At 37.6% G+C, this 16,724-nt stretch overlaps 1 protein-coding gene across 3 annotated transcripts; it reads right to left on the bottom strand.

Moving 5' to 3' along the window:
* On the bottom strand, positions 1 to 15,722 carry LOC113679451 (uncharacterized). Of its 3 annotated transcripts, none has more exons than XM_089207119.1 (3): positions 15,236 to 15,722; positions 12,434 to 12,655; positions 1 to 705 (listed from the first exon to the last, which is right to left on the bottom strand). In XM_089207119.1, exons 1-3 carry the CDS (start codon positions 15,386 to 15,388, stop codon positions 670 to 672), a joined length of 411 nt encoding a protein of 136 aa, XP_089063245.1. In that variant the 5' UTR covers positions 15,389 to 15,722; the 3' UTR covers positions 1 to 669. The 3 variants fall into 3 exon arrangements, with proteins under 3 accessions (XP_089063245.1, XP_089063244.1, XP_089063247.1); XM_089207118.1 differs by having other exon boundaries at positions 314 to 765; XM_089207121.1 differs by lacking the exon at positions 1 to 705 and adding an exon at positions 3,099 to 3,524.
* Positions 15,723 to 16,724: the final 1,002 nt, after the last annotated feature.

Below are 16,724 nucleotides of genomic sequence, written 5' to 3'. Positions count from 1 at the left end.
AATTATAATTGATATTTATTAATTGAAGTGATCAATATATGTGTACTAACATACAATCCTGTTGAAGCTGTTCACTGTTTCTTAGCAGGGTTTTCATTAACTTTTAAAGTAGAAGGGCACTGCGTTGTGAGTAGGCAGGTACCCTTCAAAATTGAGGCCAAAGGCCCGAAACCTCTGGGGGGATCCGGGGGCATACTGCCCCAGGAAATTTTCAAAACATAAGTCTACCAGAAACGCATTTTCCTGTAGTCTGGAAGAGAAATCTTCTTGCAATAATGCATACTTAATCTAATTTTAGTAACAAGAATGGTACTCTGGTTGAATTTGTTTATTTCACTACACAGCTACATCGAAACACTGCTGTTGATCTCAGAGCCTCTTTTCTTCTTACAAGTACAGGTTAACACCAGCTTATAAGCTGATATAGAGAGAAACTAATAACACTCTTTGAAGTTTAAGAAAACTCAAAGTCAGAGCCATAGTCAGAAGAATCTTTGGCATCTAAATCTGGCAGCTCCAAGGCTTTGGAGGTTTCCTCTACTTCTTGTTCAACAGAACATAACAACTACTCGTCATAATCAGTGGCCTTTACATTAACATCGTGTACAATTACCACAGGAACATCCTCATTTGTAGATCCTGCACCTGGTGGTGGTGGTGGTGCTGTGTTCAAAATCTTTGAAGGGCACTTGCGACGAGGTTTAGCTGCCAACCAAGATGAAACAGCCAAATCAATGAGATCTTCAAATTCCTTGCTCCCAAGTGCTGGGAAATCAAAATGTGGAGAAGTGTTAAGCATGTCATTCGGCATTCTACTGCAGAGTCTGGTTTTGAGAAGTGTCAAGGCACTTGCTCCTCTCTCAGGCAACGCATATCAGTTAAACAGAACTGGGGTAAACAAAGAACCTGTTATCATGCCTTTAAGACTGGAATGCCTTGGACAGTGACTTGAAGAACTCTGGCACTGTATGTCAGTTTAGAAATAACCTTTTGAATCTTTTAATCTATAGCTTACTTTTGTACTCTTTTAATATTTGCAATTTTTATTTACTTTTAACAATTTAATGCTATTTCGGATTAGGACCTCTCTGTAGATCACCTACGAGTGAGAGAGCTTCCTGTTTAAATATCATTATACAAGCATTTTTCAGACTTAGGGGCGATCTTATGTGTGGGTAGGTTTTTGTTTGTTTGTTCTTTTTCTGTTTCATTTGATGAAGACAACAAAAGAGCAATCAGCATTCTATTAAAAGCAATCGCTTTGTTTAAGACACAAACTGATGGCAACTAGAAAAACGTTCAAATGCATTGAGGACTGATACTCGCTAAGTAATGTTGTCGAAATTTAAGGTTAAGTCTGTCAGCGGTAGGAGTTTTCTAACTCATTTTCAACACAAGCGAGCACAGAGTTGCACACTGGCACAGACACAACCATCCCTTACAGAGGTTTATGAGGCCGAAATAAGGCGTCTTTGGGAAGAGAACCACAATTTGAGAATTCAGCACAACTCCATTGCAACTCAGCTGAATGAAGTCGTAACTCAGCTTCAACAAGCAAATCCTGAAGGAATGCTGCTAAAGCAGAGAATTGCAGAGACTGAAAATGTTTTCTACAACACCAAACAGGACTTCTGGCAATTAACATCTGCAGCCAGAAATAATAAGAAAAGACAATTCAGGCAACTAGTGGCTCAATTGGTGGAAGGACTGGAGGAGTTTGAGCCCATCGAGGTACATAACAATTTTACTTTTTTGTAAAAACTAGAACTGAGACATTGACCAAAAATGGTGAAAACTTGTAATGGTCACCAAATCTCCTAAAGATCACACAATGCTTTCTCAATGGCACTTTGTAGGTCACAGAGAGAAGGTTCGCCGGGACCTACGGTTTGGAGCCAAGATCGCTTAATCTTGAAGATAAGGCTGGTCGACTAGTAAACATAACCTTAGCCTCACGGCATTTTCCAGTAAAAACTTGACAGAATTTCACTAATAACAAATTTCAGTCTTTTCCATGTCAATTAGTACAAAAGTTTTGTGTCTGATGTCTCTTGCTGTTTCTTGCAGAAAATACCGAAAATATTGCTTCTGCAAAAGGAAGACAGGAGTTACCGAGCAAATCAACAGTTACAAGTATGTTGAAAGCAGTAATATGTAACTGCTTACATGATATTGTTACAACTCAAATATTGCCTGAAAAATGCAAGCCAAGTTGCTTCTGAAAATTGCAAATTAAGTCACTGTCATAAAGATTTTTTCCAACCAAAATAAGTAGGATGTAAGGCTGTAAAAATTACACAATTGGGGGACTAGAAAATCAAAAAACTATGAAAGTAAAATATATTTGGCTCCTTAAATGTGATGGACCACCTATTTAAAACTAAATGTAAATCAATCTTTAAGAACATTTCCAGCATATAAAATAACTTTGATGTAACAACAATAACAATATCATTTCATTTTAGGGGACTAAATACAGGCCTGTGAGAGCCTTCCAGAAGAAGAAAAGGAGAAGATCAGAACAATACTTTGCATCATGGACCGATTTTCCCTTTCACTGAAGGGTTACCATGAGCTCACCCAAGTGGAAAAGGCCCTCCCCCAAACCCACCTTAAGGAGAGCTGTGCAAGGACTCCAGATAGGAAGTGGAATGTACAAAGAACTCCTGGTAGAGCACAAGGTGCTGAACTGCCTCTCTGGAAATTGGAAATTTTGTAAGTTGTATGTCTCTGATGAACCTTTTCATACATACCACAGAAAATAGTGACTTATGGGACCACCATTTACGCATTTTCTTCGCTTGCCTTAAGTCTACACTTTACTTCTTTTACAGGTTAAGAACAATGCAGTTGGCACTACGAAAATGAAAGTTAAAATATCAGGAGATGGAACAAGGATTTCCCATAGTAGCAATTTGTTCGTTTGCTCATTTGCCTTTGTGGAAGATATCAAAAGATGTTTGTCTGGTGCAGTTACACTATATACCATTCTTTTGTTGTAGGTTAACAAAATAATGACATTAACATGTACTTTTTCTTTAGGGAATCATACAATAGCTATAGTGAAGGGCAAAGAGGAATATGCAACTCTCAAGGAGTCACTTGTGAATGTGGTCAAGGATGTAAACAATCTAATTGAGAAGGGCTACATCATAGTTGATGAAAGACAGAAAAGGCCAGAGTTTTACCTCAGAGTTGATTATAAGGTTAAGAATCATACAAAAGTTAACCTTCAATAATAAATCAGCTCTTTATAAAGTAGGTAAAAATGATTCTTTTAGATTCATAAAAGTTTCAGGCATCAGTTTGATCTCCACTGTTTCACTTTTATAACAGTTCCTTCTGCTAGCCATGGGTATGAAAGGAGCAACGTCTAACAGTAGCTGCATTTGGTGCAAAATCCATAGGAACGAGCGTTACTTACCTTGCATGAACTCCATTATTTTAAACATTGTACTAACTTTCAAGGCTTTTAGAGTAAGTTCCCTAGCTTTCTACAGTCACCACAGCTTGAGACAGAACCTCTAGGAGAAAATGATAACTTCCTTCTCAAGAAATCAATGGATGTGATAGATATAAGTGAATGGCTCGACATCAAATTGTATTTAAAATACTGCACAAGATCTAACACAACCTTCAAAAAAGGGTGTACCATGGGTTCCTAATAAAGAGAGGGGTGCTATGCGTTGGGTAAGGGACCCTCCTTGTTTGGTTCTTCAGTGGGTGGATAGCAAAGTAGTATCATTGTTATCAACGATAGAGAGAGCTAATGATCATGGTTTTGTCAACAGGAAAAGAAAGGATGATGATGTGTGGGCCATAAGGGAAGTACAACAACCTAAAGTTATTGCTAATTACAATAAATACATGAATGGGGTCGACCACCCTGATCAAATTCTAGCCACAAATACCGTACTACATAAGACCATGAAGTGGTGGAAAAATATGGTTTTCCACCTAATTGACATGGCTGTAGTCAATGGCTTTATCCTTTTCAAAGAGCATCAGACTCAGTTTCCTGACGATGAAGCTCTAAAAAGGCCCTCTCATTATTCTTTGAGTGATTACCGGGAAGAAATTGTTAGGCAACTCTGTGGTTTCCCCGATTATGGTGGTCCCCCAGAGAATACCACGGTGAAATCACCCCCTTCCACCCCAGATGATTTTACAACTGTCCATATCCCAGTTTTCTCTGACACTCAGAGACGCTGGGTGGTATGTTATAAAGAGGTTAAGGGAGATTTTAGGGTTCGATCTTATTGCAATGCCCCTCAATGTCAAAAGTATATGCATGTCAGTTGTTTGTTTTTTAGCTTCTAGTTATTATGTGCACATGTGTTACTCTCACTTTAAAAGGGTTTTCATCATCATCATGTAACTAAAAAAGTTTGTTTACTCTTGCAGGCACAAAGGTGGGGAAAACAGATAATGGATATGTCTGGCACCGGTCCTGGGTATTCTCAGACCATAATCATCACCCCACACATGCACAACTTAGTGTACCATGTCCCAGTAATGTTGCAAAACCATGGAAGTCTTAAAATGTTTAGTGGCCAAGGTAAAAATCTTTTCTTTACTCTAGTGATCCATTGCAATAGTACTCAAGATAAATTTATTATTTGGTATTTGTTGGACATTGTAAGAGGCCAGTCATAATTGTAATTTTAATGTTCATTTCACAAAATACACTGCAAAACAATGAATCATGTCATTTGCACTGACAAAAAAATTTCGCAACCGGTGCAGAGATGAAGAATGATGATTTGCGGCATTAATTTCACCATAATATCAACAGATGGAATGCTGCTACAAACCTTTTGCTTGTGGAAAAAAGGCAGGAAGAGCTGCGGGACATGGAAAGAGTAAAGTGGCAGTATAAGAAGAGGGACAGCTCCTATTGGACTGATGGTGGCAAGCAGGCGGCAGCAAAGAAAGTTGCCAGAATTTCAACCTCAGTTCCACCAGCTACTCCATTGCCACCAGCAATGACTGAAAGTCAACTAAGAAAGAAGAACTCATTGCCCTTCTTAAGCAGAGAACAGGGAAGAGACTCCACGCCAAAACAAGAAAACAAGATCTAATAAATACTTTGCAGAGCTCAGACACCCTGCCCAGATCTGAGTAACCCTGTATTACTTACTCAAATCAAAAACGGCTCCTGTAGGAGCCACCCAGTCTGCTAAAATCAATGACCAACAAAAGAGTTTTAAAGTGATCACTTGTTTGTTCTTGGACTGTACGGGAATCCAATTTTCCAAGCCCTTGAGTTTTCAAGGCTTATTCAAAGCTATTTCTTTCACCCCAAATAAATATTTCAAGTGCAGACAAGAATGTAAGGTGAAAAAAAATTGCATTTATCATGGCGAATGTGTCAATATTATCCAAGTAGAAAGGAAAAATATTCCTACCCAAGTAAACTTCGTGTCGCTAGCCACTACCACCATTTTCTTCTTCTAACGTAAAAGTAGAAGTGCGCGCAGACAATCCTGTTGAATGACCGCATGAACCACAGGACTTCTGCCCAGGCCCTTCCAGAAAGTGTCAAATTTTTGGCGTATTTCTCGCCGCCACAACTGATAACTGAAAGAAACACAGGCGAAAACTGCCAAAGAAGATGTCTGGTTCGGGCAAAAATGATCACTCTATATCTCAGAGTCTCACAGTAAGACAGTTTCTTTGCAATCCCAGGCACCATATTTATGTAGGCTAGTGTAAATTGAAAATATGCATATATGGTGTGATAAATTAAGTCAGCTTTAGTTGGGGTTGCTGTTTTGAGACCTTCAGTGTACCTTCGGCCAGGGACTATGCCGAATGCAATGAGACAAAAGCTGGGATTGCCAACCACCTGGCGTTTGGGAACACTCGTGTGAATGATGCAAATGATGACTGGATCAATGTTGCTAGCACTGGATCTCACAGCTCAAAGGTTATGCATTTACCATCCAAGTCAACACACCCAATAGTCAAACAGACCGACCTATGGGAACCAGAAGCCCTGTTCCGACAAAGTATGATATCAAATGCCCACTTAATCTCACCATAGGTAATAACAAATCACATACTGCATCACCCTCCTTCATTTGAAGGGATTGAGAGATTTGGACCTGTTCGTGGTACGTGGATGTTTGCCTACGAAAGGTTCAACTCATGGTTATGCAGAAGGGCTAAGAGTAGGAAAAATCCTGAGGCAACCAGCATCAGAACCTACAGGGTAATTATTTATCCTTTAAGTGGCCACCGTGTATTCCTGGAAGTGTAAGGGGCAAATTTGTAGAGACTTTGGCAAACAGCAAGTGGGGTTTTAAAAGAGTTGGTTGAAATGTGCTACAGTCAATTATCTCTTACTGGACCACCATCAGTGCACAAGAATGTTGTTACTTATTGGCATAACTTGCAAAATAAGCCACACACTTGAATCTATTGACCAGTTCAAAAGTTATTGGCTAAAACTAGGCAGTTAAATGAAGCTACTCCCTAAGCTTAAGCGAGTCTTTGAAAGAATGTTTTAGGGGGAGACAAGGAGTAATTTACAAAGTATTAAATATGGTAGGTGCTTCCCTTCAAGAAATCTTCACTTCCAGGGTGTCAACTGTGTACACATCTCTAATAATTGTTGTTGATACACATAGTGCAAAACTGATTGAAAGTTGATCAACACTTTATCTAAAATCAGATAAAGTTTTCTCTTTTATCGTATATTTTTGAATGGTACCAGTTCATGGAAATGTCTGGAGTAATGAAAGATAACTTGCCCTTTAAACTGCCATCTACAGAGGAAATTGCCACCGGCAATACCTCGCAGGAGAATTCAACATTGCACCCTGTTATCAATACATCTCGCAATAACCTCAAGCAGATGGAAAAAAAACTACAAAGAAAAAATTCATCATCAAATTGAGTGAATGGAGCAAGAAAAGCCCACTGGAAACGAAGGCTAACAAAGTTTCCCAAACCCATTTCACAATGGAGACCTCAAGAAGGCAAGTTGGAAGCACAGGCTGAAGAGGTACTGTTGCAACACAGCAGTTTGGGGAAATTGAGCAAAGTTTTCCACACTCGTTTACCTCAAAAAAGTGCATGTGGGTTGCAGTGAATACATTTAAGGAGGAACAATTCAATGCCAAGGGCGGTTTTAATTGGGAAGAGAATGCCATAGATCAGCAAATGGTTATTCTTCTTCCCAATGTTTCACCTCCTCCGACAGTGGCAACACAGGGCTCTGCCATCTGGTTTCTTAATGAACCCAACATTTAAAATGTAAATGCGGGGATATATTTCCTTGGTTGACTGCTGGGCGTTAAGCCTTTGATAGGAAGTTGCACAACAAAGCTGGCGGTACTTCATACATTGCTGCACATGGAAATGCGGAAAGAGGAGAGATTGCCCTCTCCTTCCTCAATATGCTACTAACAGTACTCCTAAAGAGGAAGAATACCTCCTGACAAATTGGACAACACAAAGTCTTGTTACCAATAAATCAAAAGCAGAACAATTTCTGAGAAAAAGGAATAAATTTCTTCAAGAAGGGCTTTTGATATCCACAGAGCCATTGTTTAGAATACAAAATTCTCGTGGAAACTTCTCAGAATTTTAGAGTAAGTGGTTGTTTTTTATGGTTATTATAATCAATTCTGTGAATGGCGGATTCAGTTGAGTGCACGTAGTGTGATTTGCTGCTGTAACTGTCGGATTGCAGAATAATAACAAGAGAGAATATAGCAGGAGATACAACAATCACATTTGAGATTGTAATGGTTATGATTGTTAATAATAACTCATCTAGTAATCTACAAAAAGATATGTCATTGTTTACATCTGTCATAATTTTGTTACAAACAGCATGGTCTGCGGTTCAAAGTCCAAGTGGAAAAGGAATCCCATCTTGTGGAGAGAACTGACTTTAGGGAGACTATTTTCGAGGTTGGTAATTGCCATGAGCATCCATTATTTGTCATCACTTATAGAGTATTGGAAACATCTTTAAGTTTGGGGCACCCCGAATTTGCAAAGGTGATGCCAAGAAACAGACTCCTGGATATAAATATATATATTTACATCTGAGAGATAACTCTAAGATACCAGCTTGCGACTCTGCTGACGGAGATACACTTTACCAACCAAGGCCATTCCTAGCGAGCTTAACAGCCAATTTATTTCACTGTTATAACCCATATAGCAAGCAGGCAGTGGAAGAAGCAAGGATCCAGTATAAGAGGTGCACATCTCTCAAACAGTATATGCCAATGAAATCCATCAAACATGAACCTCAGAAAACCTGAAGCCAAGTTCATGGGACATGTCCTCTCCAGTGGAGGACTCAAACCTAACCCAAACCTGAAACTCTCAGACAGGTCTTACCTAGTAGAAATGAGTGGAGAAGTGCTGCGCTACAACAGGCAGGCAATTAAACCATCTCAGCCCAAGCTTGTAGCAGAGGAAGACAGACCTGAAGCTGAAGGTGCAGTACCACAAACTTCTTCATCATCGACAAGCACAGACCGTGCAACTAGCACAACTACACCAGCAACAAGATCAAGCTCCAGGAACATTAGGAAACCTTTACAGTTCCAGGATTACATGTGCTAGAGACACTCTTAGTTTGCAGACTAATCTTACAAACATAGATACTTGTTTCCTGGACTTTAAAGTTCACATATTATGTTCAGAACTGCTGAACTTTTTTGCACAAACATTATTCTATGCAGGCTCCCATTCAATCCAGCTTGCCAGCCTGGATAAATGCAGCTCATAAATTAATACATAAAATAAATTTTCACTTTCAGCTTGTAAACATTATCAACTTAAAATCTGCATTTATAGATTCAGATTTGTCAACATATTTCACTTTTGATTGATTTGTTTATATTTATTATTAATTATTATCATTATTATTATTGTACAATACACAAAGAGATCCATTTCACAATGAAGGCCTCAAAGAGTTGGAACCACACTATGAAGAGGTCTAACCGCTCTCCATGCATGCCTTCAAACTGTAGCTGCAATGTTTGCACAACACTGCAATGTTTGCACAACACAGTACTGAAGCACAGCTACACCCCAGTGAATGCCTTTATGTTTTCAACCAACACCAAAAAGGAAGAGCAAGTATTGTTTATTTGCCAACTGTGAATCAGGTAAGAAGTTTTGAGTAGTTGAACAAACTGTTCAATAACTTTGCTTCAGAGAAATTTGCATAGACAGCTCTTAATGTATTTACAAAAGAACAATTTGACTTCAAGTTTGGTCTATGGTGGGCAGAGAATTTGACAAAAAACTGTTACTCTTCTATCGAATGTTTTACCACCTTTAACAGTTGCAACTGAGGACTACGCCATGTAGTTCCTTTCACATGAACATTGCAGTGGTACAGGCCAAGAGTAAGCCTGTTTACCAGAAATATGGTTGATCAGGCCTGTATTTGACTCCATTTTCAGTAGCATGAGTTGACTAAGAATATTTGGGAAAGAGAAGTCCTTATACTCATTGATTAACACGTCTATGTAACTGCTTTGTCTACATACTGTGGATTGTTCATCCAGCTTCCCTATTGTCAATTACCAGAGAAATTATTGTTTCCAACAAAAGAAACACACTAAAGTAACTTGAAACATTTTTTTAAAAACAATATGTTTTTACATCAGTCAAATTTTCTTTATGCATGTATTATTTTTCTTTTTTTTGGTAAATGCCATAACCAATCATATCCTGTAACAGCCTAGCTATGTTTGAGAATTATCTGACCTTCTCTTTAAGAAAGTGTATGATATTAGTTTATAATACTTGGTGTAATTGGTGTAATGTAAAGCACTTTTGAATAAGTGCATAGTTTTAAGCACAATATAAATGTTTGTTATTACAATTATGAAAAACTAAATAAATTCAACTTAATTTTTTTTTAAATATCTATTCGTTTAGATTCTGACTATCTGCAGCCAAAGGCACTTCTTTCATTAAAAACAGTTTTAAAGCTAGATAGTTTAATTGTAATTTGCTAAAAGATAGGTATTACTTTTACATTTCTCATTCCCTATTCAGTTAAACTCGCAACACATAGGATGAGAAGTTGAAGAATATTCACAGTGATAATTATTAGATACTGCACACCCAAGTTGACATATTTGTAATGAATCATTTCCAAGGGTCACGAAAATGACCTTATTATGAAATCAGTGTTGGATTAACCATTGACCAATTTTCACAACCTCATAGAATTCCTGGGCTTTAGCATACCTTTGCAAGGATTTCACCAAGTACTTATTGCTCATGAATTTAGCTATCCAGAAACATATCTTTTCATGACCCATTAAATAATTTTTGATAGCAGTTCATATGGTATGAAATTCATAGTAGTGAGTTTCAAGGAAAATTAATGTTCTGTTTACAACAGTAACACTCTTGCTTCATCTCAAATTACCATCACATTGTTGTAAATAAAGCAACTAAGAAGTTATCATTTGTTGTAAAAAAGTTGTCTGTGATAACATCTGTAACAACTGGTAGCAGACTGAAGTTGTCTGGTACCTTCTATTGAATGTTTATGATACAAATTTGGTGTTGTAAGAAGTGTTTGAGATGTCAACAAAGAAATATGAGTTGTACCATGTAAAACACTTGCAGTGTGCTGATGAGGACAAATTACACATCCCTGTTGGGGCCTAACCATTCAAACAGTTAGAAATCCCAAAGGGAAATGGCTAACACCAAGTTATCATGATGAAAGGCAACAGTAATGTAAACAAAAATCTTTTGAAACAGCATGGAAGTACCAAAACACTGCTTGAGCTTAGTGTAAAAATCAAGACCATGTTCAAAAGACTTGAACAAGCCAGTGCAGAATATGAGTTATTTCTGGAACTTAAAAGATTACAGAAAGCATTAGAAGCTAACTGAAAAGGCCATTGCCTTGAAAATATTGAAATTATGATCAACAAAAGAGGAAAGGAAGTGTTTTCAGAACCCTCTTGTGATTATGCAACTTTGCTAGAGTTTGAGTCTGCAAGCTCTAACAGTTCATTCTTGCACACAAGTGAAAATGAAAGAAACCCTTGTATGATGGGGTTAGAAGTCAAAAAAGCAAAGAGAGAAGCTCAAGGCCACAAGAAGAGGAGCAAAAGCAAGCCAGAACCGGAAAGACAATTTCAAGAACACCAGCATATAAGAGAATTAAAAAATGAATTCTAAATGTTGGGATCGAGAGCACCACTTGAGATGATTAGTTAGGATGGAGGAAATCAAGAGGATATTGAATACGTGAATTTGAGAATGCTGAAGTTGCAACTATTTGCCATGACATTAAACCTGGGGTATCAGAAAATGCAGGCATTTTCAATAATCCAGATGACCCTTCACCTCAGCAAAGTTTTAAGCTGCAACTGTGGTTAAATTGTCCACATTGTATGCTCACACTTCTCACAAAGTCCTCTGCAGGGGAAACGTACATTCACAGAAGCCTAAGTGTAAGTCCTGAAGATTTGAGCATACACCTAATAAAAAAAGATTGTTGAGTCTTTCTTCTTTGAATAATATTACACTCTGCACCTTGTTAGAAAGCCTAAATCTGAGAGAGGCTGACATGTACCCAACCAAATGTCATTTGCACTACACCATAGGCTCACTGTCATTTGATTACATCATGCACCATCAAAACTCCACTTCCATAATTTGCAGAGTTTGCAAGCCACAGTAGGCAGCAATCAACAAAAAGACACCAAAACACCTACCACAGAAAGAGAATATGGTACATTTTATTCATGTTTCCCTTAGAAACAAAAACAAATTGTACAACTCATTTGGACTCACTAAGAAAGAAATATAGAAGACAGTTTGCTATTTATTTAACCAAAAGGTTCTTTTTAACAGATACATTCATTTGCTCATTTAACAACAAAGTGCTTGAGAAATGCACCAGTGACAAAGCTTTGAACAGCGTGACCACTGTCTGCTTTTTTGCAACATTAATCACAGAACAACCAGCAGATTTGTGATGTTTTTAAGAAAAATTAGCAATTTTATGGCAAGTAAATAGCTCCACCAGCCCAGGTAAGTTCAAATATATTGTCAGTTTCAAATACGTTATAGCAACATGTATTTGGCAAGATTTATTGCTTAATTTGTGGTATTTTGCAGGTTTTGTTGAATTTCACAGGATTTACTTGAAACTCATGGCTCTACAACTGCTTAAAATATCAGAAATCCTGTATCAGTAACGTTCTTAAAACGAAATAGCTAGTCAGAAACAAAATGTTTCCTGTTACTTGAATAACCCTACTCTTTAATTAGCAATAATTAGCAATGAATAATGACTTTTTCTTGCATTTTATTTTGGAAAGTATCCAAAGAATTTATGAAATGAATCACGGCTGATAAATATTTGGTACCCCCCCCCTCTAAAAACAATGGCAAATCACTTGAGCATTTATTTACTTACCTTCACTGCTGCTCCTTTTAAAGTGCTTTCATGATTAACTGATGATAGCTTTCCTTGACACAAATATTGTAAAACAGCAGGGTGAAGAAATGACAGTGAAGGTCCACTTTGCAGAATTGACACAACCATCAGCTTAGCAGCAATCCCTTTGATTTCATACCACCATAGTATCAGTTGGTTTACCCATGGAGAAAAGAGCTCTTTTAACATAATCCAGAATTTCTGCAAGGGAAACATAAAATATGCTGTGATATTGTTGTCATGTTGACCATGGAGCTCTATTGGTCTATGATTGAGTCAATTTATATCATAAAAAATATATAAGTCAAACAGGTCAAAAAGTGTTCTGCTGAAGAAACATTTTTAACCTCTTCACATCCCTACACTTAAATTTATGTACCAAATCTGATTTTGGAAAAATCCCATTGACACATTCACAAAATATATCCATAAATTAGCCTAGATGTGTCGAGGGGAAAAGGCAAAAGGTACTGTATTTACCTGCCAATAAGCCAAACCAGCGTATGGGCCCCACCCCAAACATATGATCAATTTTGGTGGAAATAATTAGTGCATTGCAATCAGAAATAGCACAGCTGTCTTAATGAAACCCATTAACAAAAAGAGTTGTCAAATTTTTATTGGGCTGGCTTACAATAAAATGACCACAATGCCACAGTATGCCATACAGAGTAACAAGCCAGTTTGAAAGCTTTTGGAGCAGTCTCACCAAAGGAGACTCAAAACACCTTAGTTCTTTCAATTGTTTCCCACCTTTAACACGAAAATTTTCACTTTAAACTTCTTTTTAGAGTTTATACTAAGTATCATTGAACAAAAAAATACTATATGGTTTAAGTACAAATCCAACACTATTTCAAATTTCAATTGTTTGCAATCTGATGCAAAAAAAACGAGTTGTGGGGACAGTCAAAGGTCATCGGCTGATTAATTCAATTGAAAAATCCTACGTCAACATTAACACCTGGATTGATGGCTATTAGCTTTTTGAAACACTTTAACAGACCAGAATAATGGTGCACTAAATTCAAAATTCATGGAATTTACTGCTGCATATCTCTTAATTTCACTCAGTTAAAAAAAAAAAAAAAAAAAAAAAAAAGGAAGCTTGCAGTCACAATGAATATATATTCCAAGGTACATCTTTTGGAGGCAGGAGACTTGGTGCCAAAATATTTGTTCCTACATTTAAGCCACACCCCTAACTTTTGTCCCATTTCACCCAAAAAAAAACTGCTGCCAAGCTGAGGATAAAGATGGTACTATAAGTACTGGAATGGCATATCAATAATAGCTAATTTTCTTTGCACATTTTATTACATTTTCCACTTCACAAATATCGAAAAATTGGAAAATTTTGGAATTTAGTGCTTCAGTATCAATATTGCTTCATGCTAGTTGATTATAGCTAAATAACTAAATCTGTGACCCCAATCCAAACTCAGAGACAACTCTTTGGCATATGGTCACTGCTTTTTGTTACATTGTGTGCTGTATTGACTAGTCAGTTTCACAGATGGAAAGATAAGTGCACATAAATCATCCCTCAAACTGATATCAGTTCACAATACTCTGGTCAAACTCATAGAACAATCAATCAAATCTTTACTCAAATGAGTTTGTTAAAAAATTTTAACATGCAATTCCACCATACAAACTGCAAAACACTGCACTATCTCTTAGATAAAACCAAAATCCAAAACAATTTCCACCATATTTTTTTTCAGAAGGTATCTGGCAAGTGAGCTGAGAACTTCTGCCAGAGATTACTGACATCCATCACTTTTGCAGATGGTACTAAGTAACAACCACTGATCTTTCTCTCCTATAAATCACATGTCTACAAAAATTTCTCCGCTAGCACAGCCTGTATGCAATTGGTCCCAGTTAGTGCAAAGCTTCATCTTACAAAACTCCAGCTAGACTATCTTGTGCACATCAGCTCAGACAGTTTTCTTTTATTAATTTCACAAAGCAAGGTTGCTTTGAGAAATTAAAGAAGAAAGAAAGAGTGAACCAGTAAATGTGCCCAAATCATATGCAACGCCATGTTTTCTGTTCGTTCGATTCGTTTCTCTGACTAGTCACTCTGTTACCAGTCACGAGTCATGAGTCATGCCATGCAATTATTAGTCAGTCACATTAGTCAAGCAAGCTCTTTTTGTGTGAATGGATATTATAGTTCCTTATCCCACAATGAACAGCAGGAAGGTGTTGTTAATGTCAGCTTACGCTGTTTTGTCAGAATAAAATTATGATTGATTGTCAAAACCCTTTCAAATTTTTGTGGTGCCTATTTGCAACAAGGTTTTTTATTCCCTAAATCTTTATTCCTACCCCTCCCCACTTCTTCCCCACGCAGATTCTTAAAGCCCCTACAACTTTTCTCATCTCCTTGCCTACTTGAAAAATTATTGACAGCCCTGCAGGGGGGTAATACGCCACAAACCCAGCACAAATGCCAGCTATAATGAGTTAACAACTGTGCAAAAATAACAAGTAAAAATATTAAATCAAGACATATATATTAAATTACCATTATCCAAAATTTAAACGCATGCTACATACATATCGCTCAGGAGGCTTTGTAACAATCTTCGGCCCAGTTACATATAACACTGTCTTTCATATAATGGATATGAATCGAGTACGCAATTCACGTGTAAGAAGCAAGTAAGACGGGAACTAACTGAGTCTTAAATCGAAAAACTTCCCGAACATATATATCAAAAGTGCACACGTGCGTTTGACAGCTCGCTGTAGTCACGACTCGACACTCACCTGAAAAAGCGTCCCTTCATCTCGCTTTATCGCGGCAATCCACTTCGATCTCTGTGAAGAATTTTTAGGAAAGTTGAAAAACGACAAATTCTGACCACTTTCGTTTCGTTTGTCGTTCGTACAGTAATTTACACAGCAATGATCGTGAGCCATATTTGCGAGTTATTTCCACTCAAACTCCATGTAACGCAACCCTCCAAATGACCGCATGCCCGTCCACCCTCGTTTTGGTGCGGCACTCGATCAAAAATGGCGGTGCGTGATATCGGTGTATATGCCACGTCTGCTTATCAGGTCCGTCGGCTGTTTCGTTCGATCGTTGAATTGCACGGTAACAGAACTTTAAAAGATCCGATACACTTGTTCTGTAATAAATGAAACTATGGTGTCGATTTCCACACCGACAAAATTGAAAGGAAGGCAAAAGATAGCTGAATACCGTGGTATCACTGCTCGGCTGAAACATTCCGCCATTTTCGATCGAGTCACGCGGCGAGCATGCGCACTGACTTCTTGTATGGGTGTCATATCGTTACCGTTCCCAGTCCACTTAGAGTCCAATTCTATAATTAATCATATGATTACAGACCGAATTGGACGACATGAATTACTGTCACCATTACTAAATCGGTAAAATATCCGCACAGCCCCATACTACATTATGCATTCAGTTCTTGGATAGAGAAAACAATGACAAAAACAATAGATTGCCATTGGGAAAACAGATTTGTTTTACAATAGTATGGGGCTGTGCGGAAATTTTACCATGTTTTTCCACTGAAATCCTTGAAAACATTCTCAAAAGATCATGTCCTTTTGAGTTCTTTTTTAAGCAGTTTTACTCTGTCCTTCTCTCAAGTTGCTCTCTACTTCGCTTTTTACTTCTACTTGGTCATAGCTTTGATCTCAGTCCATAAATTGCGTTGTAGAATCTAAAGAAATTCAGTCAATGGAATCTGCAATAGTTCCCTCGAGTTCAGAGAAATTTCCTCATTCAACGTCAGTTTTACGGCAGAAGAAAGAAAGGATTTTCAGGCGCCATTAAAGGGAACAAACATTTTAACGATGACAACTTTTTAAATTTTTTAACACTCATTTGAACCTAATTAGAGTGAATTTCCTTGCCATTTGTAAGTGAACAGAGAAGAAAAACCTGCGTTAATTATAAATTAAAGTGTCTGACAATCAAAAGATTTTCGATTACTCCCATTCATCTCCGAAAACAGACCTTTCCGTGAGCTGTGATTGAAAAAATGATAAATGCCAAACGATCGAAAATAGTTAATTTTTGTGTCTTACCTCATCTTGAGAGATGCGAGTTATTCCAAAGTCGTTTTAGTCGATCGTTCTTTGTGGAAAATATCACACCATGGGGAACTCAGCTGGCTATAATTTGCAGTCACTGTTTATAATTTTCATTTTTCTGTTCCTTTCTAGGAAGTTTTTCTTGGCAGAAGTGTGTGCGTACAATTAACTACTCTTTTCCTTT

This window comes from Pocillopora damicornis, chromosome 5, assembly GCF_964200805.1.
Source record: "Pocillopora damicornis chromosome 5, jaPocDami1.2, whole genome shotgun sequence".
Classification (NCBI taxonomy): domain Eukaryota; kingdom Metazoa; phylum Cnidaria; class Anthozoa; order Scleractinia; family Pocilloporidae; genus Pocillopora; species Pocillopora damicornis.
This window is presented reverse-complemented; position numbering and strand designations above follow the sequence as displayed.